At 42.2% G+C, this 17,323-nt stretch overlaps 1 protein-coding gene across 1 annotated transcript; it reads right to left on the bottom strand.

The window, feature by feature from the left end:
* Positions 1-262: 262 nt before the first annotated feature.
* LOC119914856 lies at positions 263-15,998 on the bottom strand. Its single transcript, XM_038734399.1, has 2 exons — positions 15,936-15,998; positions 263-3,051 (listed from the first exon to the last, which is right to left on the bottom strand). Exons 1-2 carry the CDS (start codon positions 15,944-15,946, stop codon positions 1,446-1,448), a joined length of 1,617 nt encoding a protein of 538 aa, XP_038590327.1. The 5' UTR covers positions 15,947-15,998; the 3' UTR covers positions 263-1,445.
* Between the last annotated feature and the right edge of the window lie 1,325 nt (positions 15,999-17,323).

Genomic DNA, 17,323 nt, shown 5'->3' with positions numbered 1-17,323 from the left:
TAAAGTCAATTCTAAAACATACTGGGAGCCAGTGTAATGAAGCTAAAATAGGAGTAATGTGGTCATATTTCTTTGTTCTGGTTAAAAGCCTGGCAGCTGAGTTCTGGACAGTCTGGAGTCGATCAATAGATTTTTGGGTTAAACAGGTGAAAAGGCTGTTGCAATAATCCAGGCGTGATGAGATGAAGGCGTGTAAAATGGTCTCGGTGTCCTTAAAAGTTAACATAGATTGAATTTTAGCTATATTTCTAAGTTGATAAAAACATGATTGAACAAGCTTTGTGGTGTGCTGCTCGAAATTTAAATTACTATCAAACCAAACACCAAGGTTCTTTGCCACAGGCTTAATGTGATTTACTAGGGAACCATATATAGGACCATGTATAGGACACCGACCATGTTGAGCACTGCCTGGACAACACACTGCAGTCAGGGGCTTCTCTATAGGGTAACCATGGATATGTGGCGCTATCTGGTGGATGATATTAAAAACGACAATTTTGGGGGGTTTCGGTCAGGATGATGGGTAGATGAAATAGAAGTCAGTTTTCATGTTTTAATGGCCCTGCCCTCAAAGAATTATGTTTTATGGGTTTAAATGGGATGGTTTCCATCCAAACCCATCACTTGAGGTACGAATTAGCAGTCTGCATTGCATAATATCATAAGTATGGAACAATGGGTCAAAACAAAAAAAAATAAAAATCATTTTTTGCCCAAATACAAGCCATAACAAATACAAATACAGCACTAACAAAGTCAAAATGATCCAAAAAAACAACACAGAAAAAACTAAAATGTCCTAGTTCAGGCATAAGGGTGTGAAAATTGAGTACTTCTGCCATCACTGTATTCGACGTGAAAAGAATAAACAAAATAACTAAAGCAGATCACCGCAGAACATCCCCAGTTAATGATTTACATCAACAGTCATTCCCCTAAAATATTCTGTTTAAATATGCAGATTAGCTTGTTTTGGTTCATTTAGAAGCACTCTAAAGATGAAGACAGGCGGAGGGTAGCAGGATTAAAACAAACCCCATCTAAATGTGTATTATGTAAGTTTTCTTTCCATTCGAGTAAAAGAAGACATGGAAGCAAAACAGACCAAAGTCTCAAAATTAACCACTACATGAAGTGTCCTGCATTAAACAGCAACTTCATACAACTAGTTTGTTATATGCTGACAGATCTTTACATGATGCAGACAGATGGGAAACTAAATCCTTGTCACCATCAGTTACTACATATATACAAATTTTTTTGTTAAATTGTTATATTTTTTTAAAATAATAATCGGAAAGTGTCTTTTTTTTCACCTGCCCCCCTGCTGCCATGTGATACAGTCAAAAGCTGCAGAAAAAGAGGAAGTAACCCCTGATGAAAAAACTGTTTTGATCTTTAAAGAGTTTAGACAATTGACAGATCAGTATGATGTCGGTCCCCTATTTCTTTGATTCTGTAGCTGCTTTAACAGCTACTGTTAGTTTGTATTGAGGTGCTGCTCTGGGCCCTTTATCATCTTTAAGTTTCATCTCCTCCAGTTTCTGGACCTTCTCTGCGTCTCCTTTCTCCTTCATCTTCTCAATCAGGAAGTCCAAGTGGTCATGATTGGATGGTGAGTCATTTGTCAGGGCGATCTGATCCAGTTTGACAACAAACTCAAAGGACTGATTAAGCCACTGCTCTTTTTCTGTCTGAAGTTCTTCTATTTGCTTTTCTAGATTTTCCAAAAGGCTTGTTGTCTCCTCACAGCCTGCTTTACCTCTTTCATACTTCTCTTTCACATCTCTCAGGGTCTTCTGAACTTTCCTTGTCTTGTTCACAAACCTCCACTTTTCTTTCACATGATCTGATACAGGACACTTCCTGGTACATACAGTGCAGCGGCCATCTTTCATGACCTCACAGCGTCCTGGACTCCAAGTCAGTGTGCATGGATAGTGACAGGTCTCCTCACAGACTTTACAGCAGACAGCTCCATTAAAAAAAAAACCCCGCATCCCCCCACCTTTGATATTTTCTTTTTCTTTGTAGATCTCATCAACTTCTACAGTGAACTCTTCATTTCTCTTCATCTCTTCTTCATGTTTCTTCAGAGCTTCCTGAGTCTGTTGGTTTTCTCTCTGTTTTTGTTCAGTTGACTCAACTCTCTCTTTCAGGTTTTGGATGCAGGCTGTCAGTCTGATTCGAGCCTTCAACACTTTAATAGTTTTTATCACACTTTGAGCATCAGATTTTTCTAGAAAGTCTGCAAATTTGTTCATTCCTCCCATTGATGTTTCCCATGCAGTCTCTAAAACAGACTTGTTTTCCTGTGTTCTCTCTGTATTCTGGCAGTTATTAAACAGGAAGTAAACAGGCTGATTCTTTTCATTTCTGGCATACTTCATGTTTGCCTCTTCCAGGGCTTTCAGAGCATTTTCAGGTATCAGACCATCCGAGAATGTGATGAGAGCAACAATGTTCTTCTCCATGTCTTTTCCAAACAGAGACACCACTGAATCAAAGACGTACCTCTGTCGCTCATCCAGATGATTTACACTCGCTTTCAGCACCAGACCCACTGCATTAATGTCATGAACTCCGTCCTCTGAGCGGAACCAGTCTAATAATTTAAAACTGACGATGGCATCTTGTTTGATTCCTCTGGTGTCTCCGTATCCAGGAGTATCTATGATGGTCAGAGAGTAGGGCAGAGTTTCACCTTCAAAACCAAAGATCTGGTACACCATCACATCTGATGTCTTACTGTGTGTTTGGATTCTCTCCTCCTCCTCTACGATGTGAAACCAGACATCGTCCTCCCACTTCACTCCCATGGCGTAGTTGACCAGAGCGTTGACCAGAGTAGATTTTCCTGTTCCTGTTTCACCCACAAGCAAAATGGTCTTGTTCATCCTTTTCACATTTCTTTCACCAAGAGTCATTCTTCTTAGAGATCCAATGTTCTCTATCTTTGGTCTCAGCTGGTAGACAGCAGGAGGTCCTGATTGGATCAGAACACTTTTGGAAATGATGTCCTCATATTTCAGTGATGTGTTTGTATTCCTGTAGAAAAAGCAGATCATTTACACATTTTAATTTAAATAGATTTTACCCTTCTGTCCTGTACATCTCATGCACTACAGCTCAACATGTTATTACATGGTTTATAATCAGGGGTGCACAAAACTAGTGCAATGGTGTGCATGCGTGCTAAAGAGAAGCGCTTTTGGGTACCAACATTCTTTGGGGACGGGGACACATTTACTTAATAAAGTAAGGTTTTTCTCCATATTTGCAGCAATCATGATGATAAGTCTGTTCCAGAATTATTAGTTGTTAAATGTCTTTCCAGTTGGATTTTCCCCAAAACATTAAATCCAGCTAATAATGTTACCTTAATGTAAGCTTGTTAACTTAAACTTGTTTCTCCATCCACATCCTCACATCTTCCTAACAGTTGGCGGAACAAAATAAATGAAGAACAAAGTCAAGCAATTCTTTTTCTGTTGGCCTTTCACAAAGTGAAACATGCACGTCCTATGCGCTCATATGAGGAGGATATCCTACTTTTCAAAAGGCTTGGAATCAATGTCAGGGCCGCATGTCAGTCAGGAGAAGGGGGCACATGCCTTTTGCAGTGCATCGGACAGATCAGCTCAGAGTTGAGTAAAAAAATTAAAGGCAGAGGCATTATGTGGTGTGCTATTTGATGGATCAAAAGACATATCAAAAGTGGAGCAGGAAATTGTGTACATAGTGTCATTGTCCAGCAGCAGAGAGTTTTCCTCAGATTTCCTTGGATTCATTCATTTGGGTGATAATCGAGGAAGACGTTTGTGCAAACTGACAGAGCTGCTGTGAATGTGGGAGGTGACATCACCAAATTACATCAGATTGTGGCCATCAGGGATTTCCTTGTGCAGATATTGTATACCATCGACACCATGGAAAACTGCGCCGAATCAGCTGATCACATGGTTCCATACTGTGCAACATTCTGCTGGATAATGAAGGCAAGTACAGAACAGAAACAGTTTCAAATGCTCATGCAGACAAGGATACGATTGATGGATTGAGAGTTCTCTTTTTCAAGAGTATGAAAGCAGATTCTCTCAAGTCATGTAATCACTTTTTAAGTTTTAATCCTTCAACTTGGCCTCAAAAAAATGCAAGACTTGCACAGTTTTGACAAAATTACATAATTCAGAAATATGAAATATACTTGTGTGTTGACAGCAGACAGCAAATCGCAGGCTTAAGAGGCATCATCATCTACCATTTTCAAGATAAATTAAGTTAGTGAGGAGAACAGTCAGGAAGAAAGTGATGACGACAGCTTGTGGGTAAATGTGAGGCATAAAGTGTGAGTTCCATGCAGCATCTCTAAGTGCTTCCTTGAGAACCAGACTGAAAATAGCCAAAAATGACCCTTAAATCCTGTTGGGTTTAGAGCATCACTTCCAGAGATGTATCATGTGCAGGCGTACTTTTGCAGGTCTGGACATGATACATCTGCCACAAACATTGTACTAGGGGGCGCTAGCAAGCCATTTTGCAACTACCGCCTTGCTCTGCATTAAGATACATAAGCAGGACTTTTGTATTACCCAGGACAGATTTTCTGAGTCTTTCCCTCCTAAACTGGAGTGCCACGCGCCATCGCCGGAATACTTGTTGCTTACCCGGCACCGCGGTAGGAGCAGGAAGCGAGGATCTAGGGCTGGGGTCCAGGTCTGGAGGAGAAAGTGGCGATCCCGTGGTTTTCCATCTGGGCCAAATGGATCTAGAGCTCCCGGGAGTGAGCGGTGCCTGAGGCAGGTTCAGGTCTGCGAGTCTGATCGGGACATGGTCTGTGTGTCATCACCTGTGTGGAGCACCTCCGACCGGACCCCACCAGCGTGTTCTGTGCCCGGTTATCTGTCGGATGGATCATGCCATCCAGCCTGTCCCAGACCAGCCCTCTACCAGGATTGCACTTCTCACTGCTCGCTCCATTGCAAGCAAGGCTTTTACCCTGAACAACCATTTCGCTAAGGAGAACTTGGATTTTCTATTCATTACGGAGACGTGGCAGCGTGAGAACGAACACCTTCATCTTAAAGAACTATGCTCCCTGGACTGCTCCGTGTTTGGAACTCCCTAGCTTTCGCGTCATGGAGGCAGCCTTGCTTTGGTGTTTTGGGATTCTTTCTGCTGCAGTTTGATGGACACCGCTTCGTCCGACTCCTTTGAGCTGCAGATGTGTAAGGGGTTTGGGATTTCTCTGCCTCTTTTGAACCTCGCTCCTTTATTGAATGTGATGTTGATTTATTTGTGCAAAGTTTTAACGACCACTGTCGGTTTTGGATTTGGTATCACCTGTTAAAAAGATTTCAGGGTCACAGAAGAAGGCCTTTCCATGGATATATGATGATAATATTTGTAGTTTTAGGAGAAAATGTCGGAAGACTGAGCGTCAGTGGAAAGCCACTAAATTAGAGGTACACAGACTCCATTTAAAAGACATGATGCTAGATCTAAATGAATTGATAAAGCAAGCTCGCTCAGCTTATTTTTCTAATCTTGTGTCAGGAAAAATCTAAAAATCTTGTTTGACACCATTGAAAAGCTTACTGCACCACCAGCCACTCTTGTGCCTGTGTACACACATGAGGACTGTACAACTTTTTGATGTTTTTCTTGAACAAAGTGCATGACATTAGGGCCAGTGTTAATCCTCCACTCATTTGTGGTTGTTTTATTGAGTTCTCACCGATGTCGTCTTGGTTGTCCTTCGCTCCTGTCAGCTTATAGGATGTGAAGACCATAACAAGAAATATGAAACCGTCTTCGAGCCCTGCTGACATTGTCCCAATGAATCTATTTTTGAAAATATTTGATATTGTCGGCCCCTGTGTGGAAAAATAATAAATCTGGCTCACTTCCCAACTACTTCAAACATGCTGTGGTGAATCCGATCCTTAAAAAGCCCAGTCTTGAACCTTCAGAACCTATAAACTACAGGCCCATATCTAAACTTCCATTTATCTCCAAAATTTTGGAAAAAGTAGTGGCATGCCAGCTGACCTCCGTTATGGAGCAGCACAACTTGTTTGATACTTTTCAATCTGGCTTTCGAAAATCACACTCTACTGAAACAGCTCTTCTCAAAGTCTCTAGCGATGTGATGATGGCAGCAGACTCCTGCAGAGTTGCACAAGGTTAAGTTTTGGGGCCTATTTAGTTTTTACTGTACATTTTGCCACTTGGTCAAATTATCGGCTGTTTCAAGGATGTATCTACGATGGTTACGATGGTTACCATTAACACTATTATAAATATCTGTACCATTTTTCATTTAGTTTATAGCAACATTACCTTCACTGTCTGTACCTCTGTGTGTATATTGTGTAGGCTGCCTCCCTCCCCTCTCTCTCTCCTTACCTCTCTGTCTCTCTCTCTGTCTCTCTCTCTCACCCCAACCGGTCGAGGCAGATGGCCGCCCACCCTGAGCCATGGTTCTGCTCGAGGTTTCTGCCTCTTAAAAGCAAGTTTTTCCTTGCCTTTGTCGCCTAGTGCTTGCTCTTGGTGGGAAATGTTGGGCTTCTGTAAATATCATCACAGAGTACGGTCTAGACCTGCTCTTTTATGAAAAGCGCTGTGAGATAACTGTTGTTGTGATTTGGCGCTATATAAATAAAATTGAATTGAATCATACCATTTCTACGCTGACGATGTTCAGTTGTATTGTTCTTTTAATGATGGCTTTTAATAATGAATGTTTCTAGAGTGTGTGTCCTCCATCAAAGACTGGCTAGCCACAAACTATTTGCAGATAAATTCAAACAAGACTGATACGCTGATTTTTGCCCCAAACCATAAGATCCCGCTGATCAAACAGCACCTTGGCTCTCTGTGCCCTTCTGTCAAATCCAGCTTCAGAAACCTGGGGGTTGTGTTTGACCAGGCCATGTCCCTGGAGACACACTCAAAACAGCTCGTTCGAAATTGCTTTTGTCACCTTAGGAACATCTCTAAAATTCGCTAAATGATGTCAAAGAAGGATCTGGAAATGATAACTCACTCTTCGGTTCTTAGAGGTGACTGATGGTTGTTCCACTTCGGAACCGGTATCCGTAGTCAGTCTTTGTGATGATCTGGCTGAGGGGGTTCAGGCCTATGCAGAACAGCAGCGGTGCATCGCCTTGGTATATGCCGTACTTGATGGTGACTTGTGGCTTTGTTTTGGCTTCCAGACTTGTTTTCCACAGCCCCATTGAGTTCATGATGAAGGTTATTAGTGTCCTGTTGATCTTGTACATTTCCAAGCATTCCAGTATCCATGTATGTGGCATTGAGTCGTAGGCTTTCTTGTAGTCAATCCAGGCGGTGCACAGATTGGTCTGTCTGGTCTTGCAGTCTCGAGTGACTGCTCTATCAACCAGTAGCTGGTGCTTGGCTCCCCTAGTATTACTACCCATTCCCTTCTGGGCTCTGTCCATGTATTGAGCCATGTGCCTACTCATCTTAGCCGCTATGATGCCTGACAGAAGCTTCCATGTTGTGCAGAGGCAGGTTATTGGCCGGTAGTTGGATGGGATTGTTCCCTTCTGGGGGTCCTTCATGATCAGGACTGTCCGTCCTTGGGTTAACCATTCTGGGTGGGTCCCATCCATCAGCAGTTGGTTCATTTGTGTTGCCAGGCATTCATGGAGTGCAGTTAGTTTCTTCAGCCAGTAGGTGTGGATCATGTCAGGGCCTGGTGCTGTCCAGCTCTTCATACCTGCCACTCTTTCTTGGATGTCTGCCGTTGTAATGGTTACTGGTTCTTGTTGTGGGAGATTGCTGTGATCTGGTCTGGCTTAGATCCACTAGCAACTGAGCATTGGTGTTGTGGGATGCCTCTTTCTCCCATGTGTTCTTCCAGTACTGTTCAGTCTCAGCCCTGGGTGGATCTGATCTTGTGTTATTACCCCGCCACTTTGGATGGTCCGGTTCTCCAGTTCTATTCTTCTGGCTTCTGCTTCTCCCTTGTATCTCTTTAGGCGGGTAGCCAGATTGGTGAGTCTTTGTTTGGCAGTTTCCAGAGCCTCAGGTATCGACAGCTTGTTGTATTTCTTAGGTAGCCCCATCCTTGCACCTTTCTGTAGCTCTATTTGTTCTGGTTAAAAGCCTGGCAGCTGAGTTCTGGACAGTCTGGAGTCGATCGGTAGATTTTTGGGTTAAACAGGTGAAAAGGCTGTTGCAATAATCCAGGCGTGATGAGATCAAGGCGTGTAAAATGGTCTCGGTGTCCTTAAAAGTTAACATAGATTGAATTTTAGCTATATTTCTAAGTTGATAAAAACATGATTGAACAAGCTTTGTGGTGTGCTGCTCGAAATTTAAATTACTATCAAACCAAACACCAAGGTTCTTTGCCACAGGCTTAATGTGATTTACTAGGGAACCAGCATCTGCTGGGACTCAATGACCAGGATTTCTGTTTTGTCTGAGTTCAGCTAGAGGAAATTATTTGACATCCATTTTTTAACTTCACAAAGGCAGTTGTTAAGTGAACTCAGCATTCCAGGGTCTGTGGATCTGACGGGCAAGTATAATTGTTTGTCATCAGCATAAATATGAAAAGAAATGCCATGTTTATGGATAATATGTGAAGGGGAAGCAGATACAAGGAAAACAAAATGGGTCCTAAGACCGACCCCTGAGGCACACCATATTTAACTGGACAGAATGAGGAGACATAGTTGTTTACAGACACGCAAAACTTCCTATTTGACAGGTAGGATGAAAACCATTCTACGGCAGTACCAGAGATCCCCACCCAGTGCCTCAGTCTGTCTAACATGATGTTGTGATCAATGGTGTCAAAAGCAGCGCTAAGGTCCAGGAGTACCAGGACTGAGTACATGCCTTCATCAGCAGACATTAAAAGGTCATTGGTGACTTTAAGCAGGGCAGTCTCAGTGCTGTGGTACAGACTGTAATAATTTAAAACCAGAGTAGATAAAAATTCTGGAAGTTCTGATAAAAATCCTCCAGGCGGTTTTGGGGGGCGATAAATTATAACAAATATGATAGGTTGCAGCCCTCCAACTTTAAGAGTGAGAACTTCAAAGGAGTTAAATTCATCACAGCGTACTTGATGACTTTTCCTATACACGCTCACTAACCCACCACCACGACCACTGACCCTCGGTTGACTAAAACAATCATATTGAGGCGGACACAGTTCAGCTAGCTGGCTATAGTCATTCATTTGCAACCAGGATTCAGTTAAAACATAAAATCTAGATTTGCAGACAAGATAAAATCATTTAAGATAAAAGTCTTACTTGAAAGTGATCTCACATTGAAGAGAGCCATTTTAAATGAGTTTGTTCTGGGTGCTGGAGTTGGTGCAGTTGTCCTAATCCTTAAGAGATTACTATTATTTCTGTGTGGGATGTGCACATTTCGGTTTACTGGTCTATGCGTGACGATGACAGGAATAGAAGTCTTTGGAACAGCGCTGGGAGCAGACGGCTTTACATGCCAGCAGGTGGAGACAGTCGTTTGTGGCAGTGAGCCAGAGATCTGTTCAGTGAGCGGTGGTGTGTCCAGGTGTGCTGCATGAATGATTAGTCATTCACGTAAGTCATGTGTGGACCGCACCACATGCCGTATGTGAGCAGCTAACATTTCTGAGCCCCTTTTGTTCGGGTGAAGTCCGTCTGTCTTAAAAAGAGACATTCTTTGCCAGAAAATATTAAAATTATCCACATAACACACACGGTGAGCCCTGCAGGCGGACTGGAGCCAGTCGTGGAGGCCAAGGAGTCCTACTGAAGCGGCCAGCACCGCGACCAACTGTGGGAATGGGACCAGAGATAAAAACGGACTTTCCACACTGCTTTAAAAAGTTAAAAAGACGGTTAAAATCTGATTTTGTAGGCTCAGACTGCTGAAGAACTGTGTCATTTGTTCTGACATGGACTATCACTCTTATGATGGAGGACGGGAGCGACGGCATCAGGTCCTGGAGTTTTTTTTTAAATGTCAGCTGTGTTGGCACCGGGGAAGCAGTGAGTGGTAGCGTTAAAGAAACGGATGTTTCTGGTTATGGAGTCACCAATTATTAGTGTGGTTGGGGAGAAAAGAGGACGAGGAGATGCCGGTTGTGGGGTTCCAGAGCAGGACTGAGCAGAATCTGCTTCAACACTGCGTGCGGACTGAGGATGGAGTGTGTGAGCTGCCGAGTGTTGTGTTGGAGTAGCAGTACCACACCTGAGAGAAGGGCTACCCGACGGTGCAGGGTAGAGACGGCCTCCGGAGCGTCTGAGCACAGCCTCCTTCAGGATCCTACGTCGGGAAGCGGAGGTTTTTGACCGGGATGACGGCCGCGGATCAGGCCTGGCGGCAGACCGGCGGCCCAGTGCAGGAGATGTAGTCGGTGGAGGAGATGCAACACTGTCGGCAGGCACTGTGCGCCGAAAGAGATCCGTATCAGGGAGACTCGAAGCCGCAGGTGCATCCGCTGGATGGACCGGAGTGTCGTTAGACAAGGCTGCATAGCGGTTGGAGAGGCCGATGGACGGAGCAGAGGCAGCCCCATCCGAGCCTCTCTTGCAGCCACGGACCACCACTTCAGCCCAGGTTGACTGATGCTTCGGAGTCGAGCAGGATGAAAGCCTCGGAAGGCTAGAGAAGTCCCAAAACACGGTGTCCTGGATGTTAGCGGTTGCGCTAAGAGAAACAATCTGTTTGGATTGTACTGAAGCGACATCCATAAAACCAGTCAGCAGGGAATCTTTCTCTTTGAGTTCCTCTGAAAGTCGTCGGATGCCTTCCATAAGCTCAGCAATCTTCTTGTTCGCTTTCTTAAGGAGTGTGCAGTCCTCATGGGGCAGAGTTATCTCGGCTAGCATAGTCACTGGAGCTTTGTTGCGATCAGTAGCGTTGATCGCGTTTTTACGGTCATCTAGCTTAAAATCCATGTCGGATGACTAAAATCCTTAACCCACCCAACCCAAATGGCGGGGGGAGGGTTTTCCAGCAGGACAAAAGGAAAAAGGGAGAGGTATTCTATTGCAAAATATGGGTTTTAAAACCCATAAGAAAAATGACAAAAATGTTCTTTAGTTTATAAAGATATTTTTGGGGGCTTTTTGCCTTTAATGATACAACAGCTAGAGAGAGATAGGAAAAAAGAGAGACATGCAATCCGGCCCGCAGACCTTTGCTGCGTGTTGCCCTCTCTCTCTCTCTCTCTATCATTCTTTCCACTGTCCTATTTCCCATGCCAACAAAAGACATCACCATCACCACTCTACTGCTGCTTTAAAACTTATTTCAATTCATCTGTGTAACGTTAACGTTATCTGGTTAGGAACTTGACACATTGTAATAAGATATAATAAGATATCAGGCCATTAAGTTACATTTACTTATTTGCCATAAAATTAATCCCTGGATGGACACTGGTAAAATGTTAATTCCATATTTGAGTACGCAATAAAAATGAGTCTAGACTTAATGTTATAAAAATAATGTTTATTAACAAATAAATGAACATTAACATTACTATAAAAACATAAAATTAACTTACTGACAAAAATGAACAAAAAACTATAAATAACAACTTGGACTTTGTGTCATTTGCCTCTCCCTGGTTTGTTCTGGTCTCTCTTTCACTTCCTGTTAAAAGGCATAATAATGTTAACAATACTTATAGCTCATAAATAATAAATAAATCGTCGTTACAATATACAGTATGATGATCAATATTATTTTTTCTCTGCCATATAGTTGTTCAAATTTGTGTGTTTTTTACATAGAAATGACTCATTCTTACCTGTTGAAACATGGTGAGTTGTAATTTCCAGCCGTCCGTAACACTGAGTCTTCACCATAATCCCGTCTCTCTGCAGTTTTATCAAAATTTCTCCCAAATCATTAGCCCAACATGTGTCAGTCAAACTTTGGTATGAGTGAAAGGCACGTCAGAGACAGAATCAGGATTATCTTTCTGCGGATTGAGATTTTATGGAACTTTTACTGCAAAGTGCAAAGTGTCCGGACAACCGTGAGACTATGTTGTAGCCCTCCATGTATCTCTCATCTCATCCTAGACACACGTGCAACCACTCATTTGAAAGCTGAGACCTGCTGAGATTAGCTTTGTATCATATCACTATAAATCCCACACTCGCGGACCAAACTGTCAGATAACGATAACCAGAAACGCAGCAACATACATTTAAAAATCAAACCCCTAATTTACTTTCGCTGTTTAGGCTGTTTTTCCTGCCAATACATCTCTTTTCTTTGCATTATCACGGTCTGCGCTGCCATTTTGTATTACACAATCCCTCACGTCAGAGCGGTGTACTTGAATACATGCACTTTATCGCATAGGTGGAGTGGGGGGTGGTTAATTGGGCTTAAGCCCAATCCTCGGTTCTTATCCTGCTTGACCTATCAGTGGTCTTTGACACAGTCAATCACAGGATCCTGCTATCCGCTCTCTCAGCAATGGGCATCTCGAGTAAAGCACTCCTGTGGTTCAAATTCTACCTCTCGGGGCGTTCCTACAATGTTTTGAGGCAAGGACAATTATCCTCCTCCCACTGCCTCTCCGCAGGGGTGCCCCAAGGCTCAGTGCTAGGGCCCCTTCTCTTGTCAATTTAAACCACCTCACTGGGGCCGATCATTCACTCGCACAGCTTCTCTTACCACTGCTATGCAGACGATACGTAACTCTGCTTTTCCACCAGGCCATCCCACCGTCTCGGCACGGATCATGGACTTCTCTCGGACATATCTGCATGGATGAAGGTTTGCCACCTTCAACTAAACCTCTCTAAGACTGAACTCTTGGTCATTCCAGCCGAGCAATCTATCCACCATAACATCAAACTACAAATTGACTCCACAACCATCACTTTCAACCAAGGTGGTGAGAAACTTGGGTGTCATGATTGATGACCAGCTGTCCTTTTCAGACCATGTTGCTGCTGTCTCTCGGTCATGCCGCTTTGCTCTATACAACGTCAGAAAAATCAGGCCCTACCTCACTCAGTACGCCACCCAGCTTCTGGTACAGGCCATGGTTATCTCTCGCATCAACTATTGCAATGCCCTCCTAGCAGGCCTTCCAGCTTGTGCGGTTAAACCCCTACAAATGGTTCAGAATGCAGCAGTGCAGTCTGGTTTTTGATCAGCCCAAAAGGATTCATGTCACTCCATTACTCAGTGACCTCCACACAAAGCAATCCCAGTCCCTGTTCTCATCTGTGACACCACGATGGTGGAACGAGCTACCACACGCCATCAGAGCAGGGGCGTCCCTCTCTAACTTCAAGAAGCTCTTGAAAACTCTGCAGAGAACACTTCCTCTGATAACACCTCTAACCTCTAACAAGCACTGCCTGTGCTCTTCTTCTTCTATCCCCTACATATTACCTTGTATTAATTGCACTTTTTTGTTAACTCTTACTTCCTTCCCTAGGTATTTACCCCACTGATGTGATATGTGCTATGAGCTCTTACTAGTATTTATTGCCGCTCTTACTAGTATGTATTGTCAGTTGTAGATCTGTGTTTGATGCTCTGTTGATGCTTGTATGTTGTTCCTCAAATGTAAGTCTCTTTGGATAAAAGCCTCTGCCAAATGAGTAAATGTAATGTAAATGAATGTTTTGTCAAAAGCCCCGGATCTTTTAGGTTTTTAAAATAAGTTCAACTTAGTTTCATTTCCTCTCTGTCTTTCCGCCTGGAGCGGCAAAACAGTGGAGCAAAGGCTCTGTTACCGTGGCGGCTGTAATGCATCTTTGAGAGGGTTTGCTAACCGCTAATAAACACTAAAGAAGAAGAAAAATATAGCTCTTCTTCTCTGTTGTCGTGATAGTGGGCATTTGTCTGTGTTGTTTCACTGGTGCCCCCTCAGTGAGCAAGCGAGCGAGCTGATGTTATGGACAAAGTTTTACGCGGAGAGGTAAACCTGACCGGCCACACAGAGAGAAGCAGCGTCAGACAGTGAACCGCGGACCTAAAGTGCTTCAGGTTTGTGAGTCCGCAGCTGTATCACTTGAGTTAAGTGACTGTATTTCTGGCTAGTTAGATGTTATTAGGAGATATTATCTCACTATCAGAGATGCTCGGCTGATTCTGAGGCTCGTTTCCCTCCTGTGAAGCGCACAGTTTCAATACATTGTGCCTGAGCTTGTATCAAATGATCATCTCGGGGCGTTTTACAGCTGATCTCGGAACATTAGTGGGAGAAGAAGAGAGAATGATTGAGAAATATGGAGATAAAGATTAGAAAGACATGAGAGTGTATGAGGACATTCCCTCCTGATAACAAATATACTAAGTAGCCTATAGGTATAGGCTACTAGGTAGGGCATCTACTGTAAAATAATTTAATATCATGGAAAAGTTAATTTTCTTCCATAATTTAATTAAAAAATATCATATTGTAAATATTTCAAGCCTTTTTTCATTTTAATCTTGATGTTTAGGGTTTACAGCTCATAGAATCAAAACTCTAGAATCCCAAAATTTATTAGAATTTCAGAATAAATTATTTATTATACAGAAATGTCGACCTGAGAAGAGCTCTGATCAGCTAATTAACTCAAAAGCTTTTTAAGTCTTTAATCTCTCAGTCTGTTCTGGTGCTCAAAATTAACTTTACTAATGTAACAAAAGTAATAATAGGCTAGTTTAATGAATATCACTGTCCAATCACATCACATGTCTGAATCTCATAAATATCAACCGTCAGGTTAGGGCTAACCCTGTTTTGACTTTTCTTGCACACATGAGACTAAAATTATTAGTGTCAGCAAGTTATGGTGGCGTTTGGGCTTCAGTCTAAAAGTGCTGCTATAAGTTAAACAGGCCATCAGATGCAACTGTGTTTGCTTAGCTTAAAGCCCCAAAGCTTCATAATGCTTCAGCATACTACTTCAAACGTGCGAAACAGGTGAGTCAGCTGGGGAAGAGGAAGGACAGGCGTCACAGCAGGTGGATTAACTGCACATTGGTGATCGAGGGACTCCAGAAGAAATTAAGGGGGCTTTCACACCTACCTTGTTTGGTCCGGACTTTCGGACTTTTCAGTTTGGTCTGAACCAAAAATACAGGTGTGAAACCTCCCCCGGACCATGGTCCGGATCAAACTGAACCACGGTTCGGTTCATTTCTGGTGTGAAAGCATTTTTTTGGATGGTTCGGACTTTCAGACCATTTACAGGAAGTTCGGCGTTTGCTGTATAAACCGGAAACAAACAAATGCACAGAGAAACAGTTTGTCTCTTTTTAGTTGCCAGGAGTGAAAATAAGTGATCTTCAACATTTGTTGTGTTTTGGATTAACTACAGCTGGAGAACTATTAAATAAAAAAGAGACTGGAGGCGCTACAGGAGGATTATTTTCCAAAGAAACATTCATCTTTTTTCCAGATAGTGTGTAGATTTTTAGGCAGTCTATCATCTCAAACAGCATAAAAAAAAGCCGGCTTAATGGGAAAAAATCGCCCCGGGGTTGTGTGGCCCCGGATCCCCCTAGGTTTGGGCTAAGCCCCGAATATTTACAACATCTTGCTCCGCCTCTGCTTTATCGCCATCTGGTGGCTGACTGATAGAAGCTACTACAACCGTGAAGCTTCCAGTCTGAGTATCGAACGTGTAAGTCCCTTAAACCTGCATTCTGTTGAACAGCCAGCAGGGGGCGACTCCTCTGGTTGCAAAAAAAGTCCGGCTCCATTAGAAATAATGGTAAAATGACCCTATTTCTCAGCTGATTTATTACCTCAGTAAACACTTTCATAATCTCATATACTAATTACTTTCTGGCCTATCAAAGGCCGAATTATGTATCTAGGCCTAATCATTTTGGGTATGTTATTTTAGGCGTTTTTCCTGATAATAGGGGCAAATAGCAGGTAGTTTCCAAGAGATTAATTTAGTGTCAGTGTTACTCACTCCGTTGCCATGGTGACGGCTGGTAGAGAGGGCTGCAGACAGTGAGGCTGAAACAGGTGTTGGTGTCTGGATGAAAAAACAAAAAGATAACTGTAACTATGTTTTCATTCATCTGCAATGAAGAAAATTTACACAATGAAATGATTCTCCGTCTCCATCAGACTGCTAACAGGAGCTCAGATGTTAAAGGAAAACTTCCATCAGTTACTAAAGATCACAGTTCACATGTGAAGCTAACAGTGTTTCATAGTGTTGGTGAAGCTGCTGCTTCCGCAACTGAACTCTGACTGTTTCTGCAGGAACAGTAATGAATGTGATGTCTCATTGTCTCTTTGGTTGAACCCAGTGTACTAAAAGAACAGATCTCTTCGACCTTCAACTCCATCAATGTGCATTATGATAGACTGGAGAGAGGTAAATCTAATCCTTATTGGACTAAAACCCAAATACTGTACTGTAAAAGTGGTCATCAAAATAAGTACTTGAGCAAGTAGCAAGTATAATTACTTAAATTGCGAGTAACTTAAGAAATAAGATATTTTTTATGTGGATGTGTCAATAATTTCAATATTTTTATAACATTAGCAACTTTAATATTTCTAAAATATCTTTTAATATTTAGCTAATAACCAAACCTGCACCTACGTTAATCACCAACATGCAGTGGTGGAAAGTAATTAAGTAGACTTACTCAAGTACTGTCCACATTAAGTAAGTCCACATTTGAGGTATTTTGTTATATTATATTATATATATACACATACATATATATACTGTATATATACACACAATCATGGTGTTGTGGAGCCTAATGGCTGATGGCACAGATGAGCCTCTAAAGCCCTTTGAGGCTCTGTGGCTGAAGGAGCTCCTGAGCTGCCTCAGTTCAAAATAGAAAGTTTGAGTGGGATTGGCCATGATGGTTTTCAGCTTCCCTCTCATCCTCCACTCTGTAACTTCCTGAACACTGTCCAGTTCCATTCAGAGCTGGCCTTACTCACCAGCTTTCCATTTTCTTTTTTTGCCACTCTATTTCTACTCAACCACTTCTCAGAGAGAGATATTGTACTTTTTATCTGACAGACACTAGTTAATTTTCAAAATTTAGATTTTCACACACAAAACATATGTAGACCTAATAAAATATGTTTGTTATAAATTAAACTAAGCCTACCCAACAATTTTATTTTATTTTATTTTATTATTTTATTACATTATTAACGCTGACATGTTCATGTAAAAACATTTGAAATAAATTTTAAAATTAATGTAGAAAATAATCCGGAGATTAATCCAGAATGAAAATGATCATTAGCTGGATAAAGATAATTAATAATCTAAAATATTAAAGTTTAACAGTAACTGGACATTTTTGTTTCAGCAATTAG

This window comes from Micropterus salmoides, unplaced genomic scaffold (assembly GCF_014851395.1).
Source record: "Micropterus salmoides isolate LMB-PRFRI ecotype aquatic unplaced genomic scaffold, ASM1485139v1 Ms_hic_scaffold_20, whole genome shotgun sequence".
Lineage (NCBI taxonomy): Eukaryota > Metazoa > Chordata > Actinopteri > Centrarchiformes > Centrarchidae > Micropterus > Micropterus salmoides.
The sequence above is the reverse complement of the archived record's forward strand: the minus strand, read 5'-3'. Positions and strand labels throughout refer to the sequence as shown.